This window comes from Vitis riparia, chromosome 4, assembly GCF_004353265.1.
Source record: "Vitis riparia cultivar Riparia Gloire de Montpellier isolate 1030 chromosome 4, EGFV_Vit.rip_1.0, whole genome shotgun sequence".
Taxonomy (NCBI): domain Eukaryota; kingdom Viridiplantae; phylum Streptophyta; class Magnoliopsida; order Vitales; family Vitaceae; genus Vitis; species Vitis riparia.
Window position 1 is genome coordinate 3,391,815 of NC_048434.1, and position 10,823 is coordinate 3,402,637.

General features: G+C 30.5%; 1 protein-coding gene across 1 annotated transcript; it reads right to left on the reverse strand.

The window, feature by feature from the left end:
- Positions 1-762: 762 nt before the first annotated feature.
- Positions 763-4,108, reverse strand: LOC117912418 (indole-3-pyruvate monooxygenase YUCCA6-like). The gene is made up of 4 exons (XM_034826989.1): positions 3,026-4,108; positions 2,007-2,255; positions 1,486-1,608; positions 763-1,389 (listed from the first exon to the last, which is right to left on the reverse strand). Exons 1-4 carry the CDS (start codon positions 3,695-3,697, stop codon positions 1,186-1,188), a joined length of 1,248 nt encoding a protein of 415 aa, XP_034682880.1. The 5' UTR covers positions 3,698-4,108; the 3' UTR covers positions 763-1,185.
- Positions 4,109-10,823: the final 6,715 nt, after the last annotated feature.

A 10,823-nucleotide genomic window follows, 5' to 3' on the forward strand; every position in this document is an offset into this window, starting at 1 on the left:
TTTCCCTATGTATGAGGCTCACTTTTTCTTATAAATGGGGTTTATGCTCTCCAATGTATATATGTGACTCATGATTGCGAAGATTCAAGGACTTTCACTTTTGCTTGCCTGGCTATGTCAAGTTACCTTAGAATTACTTTCAAGGAACAAAAGTTACCCACAAAAGAGAATGAGATAGATTTCATATAAAGCTCTGAGAACTGCCCATAATTGCTTCAAAAGTGGGAAATGATCCTCAAATAGATTGTGATCATGACACAGAAATAAGATCTTTTTGATGGACATTGAGAGTAGAATAATGGTTAGAATCCCCCTCTTTTTTTTTCTTCTCTGAAATTACTTGGTTGATTTACATTCTAGTGACATGGTCAGTTTTCTGCTGATCTTGGAATGGAATGTGATAATTTCAACTGTGAGATTGACAGGAGTAGTCATAAATTTGCATGGAACATTGAAAGAGAAGTTTGGTAAGAAAATTTCACCATAGGATTTTGATTAGAAGTCAATTTTCTTTTTCCTTGAATTTGCTGTGAAATTAAACAAGCCCCCATAAACCCTAAATGAAGAATCAAGCATACAAGGCTAGCTAAGCTTACAAGAATGGGAGAAAACCTCAGATGATGAATTGTTACTCTCTCACCCCCCAAAAAAAAAGCCCCATGGAAATATAGGTTGAAGCACAACCATGCATACCAATTTGCAAACCAGCAGCCAAACACCCTACAATTTTTTCCCTCTATTTTCTCTTTCTTTTTCTCTCTATAAATTAAGTCATACCTAATTACCTTGAGAAAAATGGTAATGTACAAGATGTACAGATAGTTGAGGTCCCCCACAAATGAACACCACTTCTTCTTTCACTCTCAATTCCTCCTTCCCAAGACCTTGTGTATCATTTGAAAAGATATGTAGCTAGGGATCAGTGGTACAACTCTCTTTTACTTTTCTTCTTTTCCTCAATTGGAGGAGCACCTTCTTCGGCTAATGCATGGCACCATCAAAACCCTCCAATAGTCCCCTAATTCTTCAATCAAAACCTCTTCTAGTCCTAACTCAAATAAAAAGTGCGTTTGACTGTGATATTAGAAAGTGTTTCTAGTCTTTTTAACACTTCAAAATTTTTATCTTTTAAGCATAAAAAAGACTAGAAACATTTTCTAGAATCATTACCAAACATACTCAAAATCATGTATGTGATTTCACTGTAAGACGTTTTGCATCAGCTTTCCAACACCGTTCAATGTCTTCTGAGATTCGTTTGGCGTCCATTGATGCGCCAAGCAGGCCGCGCTTAGTGAACCCCACTGCATATAGCCCACAATTGCCTTTCCAACCATTTGGAAATGGCCTCCGAGGTAGCCCATCTTTCTCTGAAAACAAATCTCTCTCCTGAGGGACAACTCAAAATTTTAAGTCCTTTCCAACTTTTGCATACACTTAAAGTGCAAGAAACCGCGAAAGAACAGAAAAAAGATAAAGGAATACCTTTAGCCAAAATGGTACATTGCTTTTGTAACCAGTTGCAAAGATTATAGCATCAAAATTCTCAGTTCTTCCATCAACAAACTCCACAGCATGACACTTCAGTTGCCTGATGCCTGGACATATCTACATCCATGGTGACGAATTCGGAATTTGAGAATTATTCACATTCAGGAAAGGTATCACTAGCTAGATGAATTAAACCCTAAATCAATCCTAGTGACAAAATCATCAAACATTTCCAAACCCTAAAAAGTACTATTAGGTCATGCATAGTAGTGGTGGGAAATGGCATATAGAAAAAACCCTAAATTGATATTAGTGACAAAACCATCAAACTAGCCCTTGAGGTAATATTAGGTCAATATTGAATGGCATAATAATTAGGGAATGATGTGAAGGAATTGGCCAAGAAACGCATCATATCATTTGACAAGTTGTTATATATTGTTATAGGATCCATCAAACACTAAGGTGGTAAACAGAAAAAAACAATGATGTGATCTTGATAATTAGTCAAGTACCTTAATGTCTCCACTTTTGATCTTAGCAAGTGTCCCTACATCCAACACCGGCGTCTTTCCGGACAAGTTTTTGAGTTCAAGGGGACCCAATTTAGGGCGGTCCAATCCGAATTTGGCCGTGTCACCGAGCATGAACCGAGACACGATCAGCAGGAGGTGATCGACAAGGCGCATGGGCAGCCACTTGAGCAACCACATGGACAGCCCAAAAGTTGATTTCCCCAGCATCTGTCGTGGTAGGATGTGCACCTTCATCAACACCAAGGGGAAAAAAAGGTCACAAAGAAAAGGTTAAAAGGAGGAAGTCATGACCAAAAAGAGAGCAAAAGATGAGTTGATGTGCGAAGCCATTGCCCTTGTGTAGGGCTGGTTGCATCCAGGCCATATAACACCATTTTTTTTTGCTCAATAAGGATTATTTTTTTACTCAGAAAAATCATAAGATCATAGCTAAAAGGGGATGCATGATTACTATGATTATTATTTAAGATCCTCCTCATGTTGCGCATGCTTTGGAATCCCAAGAAAGTGAAGCATCATTTTTATTTTTTCTTGTATGCATTTTCTCCAAAATCAAGCTTTAAGCAAACTGCCCATCAATGAATTCAAAAGATCAATTTTGTACAATGAAATGGGGTTTGGTCATAATGTCAAAAAAGAAAAAGAAAAATTGGGAAACCCTTATGGGGTTTAACCAAGAAGCTTGTGAAATTTTTGGGAAACATGACATGATTAATCCCATCTCAGTTTTCCTCATGCATTCCCAAATATAACAAAATCTACAAAAATTCAAAAGTGGGTATCTTACTTCGGATCCAAAACAAGCTTTTCTTTTCTTTTCTTTTCTTTTCTTTTTTGTTGTTTGGCTCATTGAATTAAAATTTTTTTAAGCTTGAATAGACAAAAATACAATAAAAAACAAACATGGAGAGTTTTTTCAGAAAGAGATAAAAGAGAGAGGGGGGGGGGGGGGGGGGGGGGGGGGGGGGAGGGCGGGGGCAAGGTTAAAGTGTTCTTACTGAATCTCTGACCACAAGAGAAGGCCTAGCATTATGATTGCAGAGGTCCAAACACACCTCCATTCCTGAATTCCCACAACCAACCACCAAAACTCTCTTCCCTCTGTACACATCTCCGCTTTTATACGAACTTGTATGCACCATTGGCCCGCCAAACTTTCTCCTCCCTTCAATCTCCGGCACCATCGCCTCTGCATTCTCTCCGGTGGCCACTATCAGCCATCGGCACACATATTCCGTTGTCTCGGTTTTCACGCGCCAAAACCCAAGCGTGTGGTCGTACTCTGCACGCGCCACCGACTCGTTGAACCTTGGCCGTATATCGAACCGCTCCGCGTATGCCTCCAAGTACTCTATAAACTGCTGCTTAGTTGGGTAAGTCGGGAAATTCTCCGGGAAAGGCATCAGCGGGAGTTCGCAGAACTGCTTAGGGAGATGGAGGCAGAGTCGATCGTAGGTATTTAGCTGCCACAGAGAAGCTATGCGGTTGGATCTCTCTAGAATTACACTGGGCACTCCTTTCTCTTTCAGGCACGCAGCCGTGGCCAGCCCCGACGGTCCAGCTCCGACGATCACCGGTCCTGGAATGAAACTTCTGCCGGAGCTCATGGCCTTGTCATTAAAAATAGGGTCATGAGCTCTCTTCCCTTCTATTTCTCTGAGAAAGTCCATGAACAGTACAATAACTGAAGAAACCAGTTGCAGAAACTAGCTCTGTAGCTTCAGCTTTACACTCGAAAGTCGTCTAATTCATGAAACAGCACTGAAACTGAAGAGAACCCATTAATCAGAAGACCTTCTTGATGAAGAACAAGAAGTTAACTTTCTCTCTATCTTCCAACTTCTCTGAGATTAAGCCCGGATTGAGTGCTAACTTTTCCTCTCTTATCTGAAGAGAGATTAGGCGCCAGGACAAAAAATACAAATAAACTTTCCTTAATTTGTGGAGTGGATTAAGAAGTTCTTATCCACTTGTAAGAGAGTGTTTTTTTGAATCTATGTGTGTAGTTCTCCATGGAGAAGAAAGCGGAGGAGCGAGAGCTACGGGGCAAAATCAGAGGGGAGAGGAGAGAGAGAGATGGTGATATGTCTATATATATTCCTTTTGCTCATACAGGAAGTAATTCAGTTGAATTCTTTATATATGAGGCTCAGTGGTAAAAGAGAAGTAATGGAAGTGGGGTCGCTAAATATATAGTTTAAACGACCATATATTATATATATGTTTATATAAGCTATTCATCTCAGTCATTGAACACTGAGTCATGGGGGGTTTGATTATTTTTGCTTAATTTATCTTTTTATCTTCAGTGCTTAATCTCAATTAGGAGAATGGATTTAAGTTGAGAAGCCATTAACTTAACTTGGATTTTAGCTGGTCTCATTCTCATTGGATGAAGGCTTTGGTTGTGGTCGCAGATGAATTGGATTCGGCCTCACCTCCACTTAATTTTTTTTGATAAATTAATTCATTTCTTTCTCAATGTTTGTTATATGAGGAGAATTAATTCATGGTCAATATTATTTCAAAATCATATACAAATGATACAAACTAATTTCAAAAATTAAATTAAGATATGGATGGCAAAATTTTTGATGGCTATTCAGATTTTAGTCAGAATTGAGAATTTCATGCAGGTACGTTATTGGAAGTTTAATTAAGGGATGAGAATTCTCCGAGGATGACCATTTGTCTCATTTCCCCCTTTAAAGAGGACTTGAAGGAATTTTGGTGGTATGAATAAAAATATTGGAAAAGTCAAATTGACTTAAAAGGTGGGTCACACAACACATATAAGGTTTTTATTTATTTATTGGTAAATTAATCTTATTTATTTTCTTTTATTTGCTAATAATAAAGACTTAATTTGTCAAATTAGAGTTTATATCATTAAAAATCATTATATAAATTTTTCATAATTTAGAAAAGAAGATTCAATCAAATTCTTAATTAATTAATTTAATACTTTAGACATTGATACTATATTTAGTTCCATTAAAGTATTAAGAAAAAAATAAAATTAAAGGAAATTATTTTAATTTTTAATTTATAAAAAATCAAAGAATAAAATTAAAATTAATTAGAAACTTTCTATATTTAAAATATTTATTTTTATATAAAAATAAATAAAATAATTTATTAATTTGATCTCTTTCATTTTTTTTTTCCTTTTCTCTATGTAGGCTAAAATTTTTGAATTGAAAACGTGGGAATGCGGGAAAGCACAATTTGTGTGTGACAATTATGGTATCGACCCATGATTGTGGGTACCGAAAATAGTGAATTTTTTTTATGATTCTTCTTTTTTTTTTTTTTTTCTTTCCTTCAAAATTAAGTGAAAAAGAAATTAAATAAATAAAAAAAATAAAACTCAGAAATTATTTAGGATCTGTTTGATAACTATTTTCGGAAACAATTTCGAAAAATAGTTTTTAAAAACAATTTTTTAAAACTGTTTTCTGATTTTTGTAAAATAAAAGTCTGTTTGAGAATATAAAATATTTTTAATATTTTTAAATATGTTTTAAAAATAATTTTTGTATCTTTATTTTTAATTATTCTATATGTTAGTATAATTATTTTTTAGAACAAACTTTAAAAAAATAAGTAAAAAATAACGTAAAAAAATTAAAAGATATTTTCTAAAAATATATTATTTCCTATTTTTAAAAATAGAAAAGAAAAAATGGTTATTAATTACTAAATCAACTTTTTAAGTTTTTTGTTCCGAAAAATAGAAAACTGTTTTTTTAAAAAAAAATTCTAAATATGCCTGTAAAACCTTAAAATAATTTAATATTTTGGATTTTACTAAAAGTTGAAGTCAGTCATTTTTAAAAAATAATTCTAATACTGTAAAAATTTATTAAACAAAAAAAAGAAACCTTTTTTCATAAGCTTAATAGATTTTATATAAGCAATAATATTTTTCTTGACTTTCATATTAATTCTTTTAAAGGATAAAATTTTCAAATAAAATTAATCAAACAAATATAAAAACTTTTATTAAATTATTTTTTATTAAGGTTTTAATTTCCTCACCTTTTATTTATTTCGTCAAAATTTTAAAATTACTAATTTCTGAATTGCTTTTTTTTTTTTTTTTTTTTAATTCTTACACAATTTTTTATTAGAACTCTTTATTTTGGGTTATATTTTCTTTTTTTCTTCAATGGATTATTTTTCTTTCTTAATAATATTTTAGTTTCGTTTTCTTGATATGGTAGAAAATATGTATATATAGAATTTTCTTTTTCATTGTGATAAAGAATATGCATGGATATAAAAGTTTCAAACAAAGATATAATGGAAAGAGTATTAAAAAACCCCTTCAATTTTATTTATTTATTTATTTATATATATCATGGTATGCCCATGGTTATGCAAATGTGTTTGGGGGGTTAGATGGAAAAGAGGCCACCGCGACAGATCGATGTGAGTGTAGGTGGTTATTAACTACCTCTGCACACAATTATTTCTTCACTCATTAGCGACATGACAACCTACCCCACCATATATTTATGGCTTCTTATAATCAATTTTATTTATTTTTACTTTTTTGCCCCCTTTTTTTCTTGTTTTTGCAAAAAATTAGGGCTATTATGAGAGAACCCTCTTTATGGTTGCTATTGATGCCTTCTTTAAATGGATGGTTGCTATGAATTCATGGAAAGATTTATTTTATTTTACTTTTTGCTCTCTATTTCCCCCAACAAACTAGTGTAGAGAAAGAGTTTTCTTGAATATGATTTTATTTTCTTTAGGAATTAGATTCTCTTTTTTATTGGTGAAAAATCTATCTTGTTAAAATGATAATCCATGTAATAAGTCATAAAAAAATATCTACTTTTAGTGGTTCAAGATATCTTATGAGAATTAAGTCTTTATTTGAGACCCATTTTAATGAACTGTGTTAGTACAATTGGTATATATATACTATTGGAATTTACCTAGGTGAATGAAAATTAGGATTTTTTTTCCTTGGAATACATGGTGTTTTTTAATAGACAATTTGTTTTAAATGATGTGTCTTGTATTTAAAAGACAGTGTCTTAAGACATAACCTTTTAAAGGATATGTTTAGTATTTTAAAGACATATTTATTCTAATAAGTCACCATCAAATCTATAAATAGGAGCCCGACATTTTTATTCATTTATTCATGCTTTCTACTATTTCTTTTTTTGTTGTCATTGAAGTCATTTTTTAACTTCAAGTCTAGTCATTTCTCTTTTTTATCAAATATTTGGTATACAAGAGAGTACAAATCACTAAGTAATTCATCCTTTTTTTGTGATTTGAAATGTTACTATTACAAGAAAGTGATTGTTGTATCATGAGAGACGATTGTCAATAAACAGTAAGCACCTAAGCGGGGCAAATTCGTCTTTAGGATATAAAGCCAAATTTTAGCTTTGATCAACCTTATTTGTAAGTTCTAATTTTCTATTTACTTTATTTTATTTGTGTATTTATTATACACACTTATTATTCATATATTTTTAGTGATTTAGATAACATATACCGTGCAACCAAAGATTCGTAAGTGGGAGATCTTATTTTCTAAATACAAGTTGTAAAAAAAAGTATTTATGGTAAGTTGGAATTCGAATGCAATTAAAGTCACAACATGCGTAACAACATATTTTTGAGGTAAAAGTAGGTAATTTAGATTTTATTAGTAAGAGTCAAACAATCAATTAGTGACATTTGATGAGAGATTTAACCTAACCATTATAAGTATGAGTGTGAGCAATAAAAAGCTTACTACCAATCCTAATTAATATAAAATAGTAAATAAATGTTTTGGATGTGAATTTACTAGTAGTATCAAGATGTTTGGTAATTAAGCTCGTAATAAGATTATTGGACTAGTGAGTCTACTAAATGCAACATTGTGAGCGTAATGTAGACAAATATGTGATCACTTAATTGAGACATCTATTAAAACCATGAAATATTGAAATGACATATAAGGTGTATGGATAGACTCATATATGTCCCCTTGAGTTTGCTCTAAAAGGGTTGGTGACTTAGAGACTACTTTGATAAAAGATGATTTAATATTCAATATATCAAGTAAATAGACAATATAATAGAAATAATTGGGTTAAAGTATCTTTTAGTTCTTTGAGAGATGCCTATGAGAATTGACTCTAATACAATGCATTGTGGAGGAGTCTAAATGACCGAGTCAAGTCCTAACATAAACATTTTTGGGTTAGAGAACTTCTAGGTTATGAATATATAGGTTTCAATACGTGCAATAATTGTATGATATAACAAAGAGGATGTAGAAAGAAGTATTTGTAAGATTGTTTTAAACTAAAAGTAGATTTCTAGATATTTTTAATGCTAAGTAGATTTCTTCTAGATATACTAGAATATAAAGTATCATGAATATAAAATTTCCATTCCATTAGTTACACGATAATTGTTTTTCGATATCTCTTAATTAGTTTTGTAGAGTATGATATTAAATTAATGTTTGTTTTAGCTAAGGTTAAGTTCAAAAAATATCTTTGATGTTGAAGAATTGTATATGTTGTTGAACAATTTATGAGATATTCATTAACTAGTTTCATCTTGCAAACTACCAATAGGTTAAAAAGATTCATATATTTTCATGTAAACAAGAAAAGGAAGTCATTTAAAAAAAATCAAGTATATAATACATATTAGAAATATTAATTTTTCAAAGATAATATAAAAAATGGAGAACATACTAAAAGCAATATCATAACTTTTAATCTAGATAAACATTTCTTGCACCAATCAAATGTCAATTTTTCTAGTAAGGTCTTCAAAGAAATCCTCAACAACTAGACGAATTCTATGTCTTAAGTTTATTTGCACCACTAAAATTCATCTTTATGTTAATTTCTTTTTATTTTTATTGAATCTTTGTAAAGTTCAACTTAATGTCTAATATACAATGGGCCTGACATACTCGTGGGCTTGACATACAACGAGTATGTGCTTAATATCCTTTCATTGCTACATCTATAATATTTATTATTATAAGCCTTGGAGGACTTATCTATTTTTTTTTCTTTTGTTGCCTTTCTATTATTCGACTTTTGATAGTGAACTTTTTTATTTTGAAACTTTGAGAAAGAATGATTATGACTACCATGATGCTATGAGCTATGTTTTCCATAACGCACGCATCTACTTCAACATCTGAGATCATAAAATAAGGTGACATTCACTTTAGGCAATAACACAAAACCAATTGGATTAAAGTAATTATTTTTTGAACAAAAGCTCTTTGTTTTGCTTATAAACAACAATTAAGATATGAGATAAATCCAAAGTATTATGCAAATCTATGTTTTTAGTAATACAAGAGCACATTTAGGTTCTAAAAAGTATTGTGTTTATTTTTGACAAGTCTTCTTTAGAAACTTTTTCTCTACATAATTTCAATTAAAAACTAATATTGAATAATGTGGAATTATGTTCACTAACAATTTTGAAATCTTCCAATCTCACATATATCCAAACATAAAAAGTCTTTGGAAAGATTACTGTCTTTTGGTGTTCATATTATTATTTTAAATTAGTGTAGAGAGTGAAAGGGTCTTTTAACAATAAAGTTTGCATGATTTGGCAAGAATTTTCTATTGTCTTCTTTATGTGTTGTCTTAAGATTCCTTACATCAAAATGAATTTCGACATCAAGTATTTATGACAGATAATTGTTTCCAAAAATGCCCAAAACAATAAACGCAAGTTTTGTAAGATTTGACATAGTTTGAGACCAATGTTAAATAAATAATTTAATTAGAAAACATATATGTTCAAACAAACTTACTGGGACAAAAATTACAAGTGAATATGATAATATTAATTTCTACTTAATTTTGCAAATTGAGAACATATAAAATAGTTTTACATAGATTCGCATTATAAAAAAATATGAATTTAATTATAAGGCTTCTGGCTTATAAAGTTTATAATTAAAAAAAATTTAAATATAAGATAAATGAAACATAATGTAATAATAATAATAATAATAATAATAATAATAATAATAATAATTGAATTTTATAATATATTTTCTAAAAGACAAATAATTATTCAAAAAAAGGAAAATTTTCATTTATTGGTCATGAGGTTCTCTTACTTACGTATTATAAAAGGAATGATAAATAATATATAATTTAATAAGTTACGTACAAAGAAAATATGACAAATAAGTAGAGAAATATAGAAAAGAGTATTCTCTAAATACATGGATAATGCTTTTATATATATATATATGCTTATAAAAATGAAGTTTAGACTTTAATTTATAGTGAAAGCAATAAGGTTGTATGAAAAATTTTCTTGGTTATTATGAAAGGAGCGGTTAAGATATGGTGACCATCCACCGTAGTATATCTATAACCATCAAGACCTTTCCTTTTACATATTTTTATGATATAAGTTGTATTATTAAAAAATAATGTTAAGTATTTTCATTCTTTAAAAAAAAAAAATACACAAACATCTTAAATTCAAAACATAATGTGATATTACTTAGGGTACATTAACCTTGTCTCATTTTGATTATCATACAAATCAATGTGAACTAGAAGGTTTAGAGAACCATTCATTTACGAAGTCTTATAAATTAATTACTAAATACAATCACTGATTCAAAGAAAACAATAAAGTTACATATCCCAATTACAAATACTCTAGCATGAATTAATATATCTACATGTATGGATGTAAATTTCAAAATATTGCATCAAAAGATTGACCAATATTTCGGTATTAGAAAGTAAAATTTGTAATGACCATTTGTTT

Excerpts from the sequence above, each read along its gene's own strand:
- LOC117912418 (XM_034826989.1), bottom strand. The coding sequence starts at position 3,697 with ATGGACTTTCTCAGAGAAATAGAAGGGAAGAGAGCTCATGACCCTATT. Across the intron at positions 1,609-2,006 it reads TCAAAAGTGGAGACATTAAG|ATATGTCCAGGCATCAGGCA; the intron begins GTACTTGACTAA and ends CCATGGATGTAG. Across the intron at positions 1,390-1,485 it reads ATGTACCATTTTGGCTAAAG|GAGAGAGATTTGTTTTCAGA; the intron begins GTATTCCTTTAT and ends GTTGTCCCTCAG.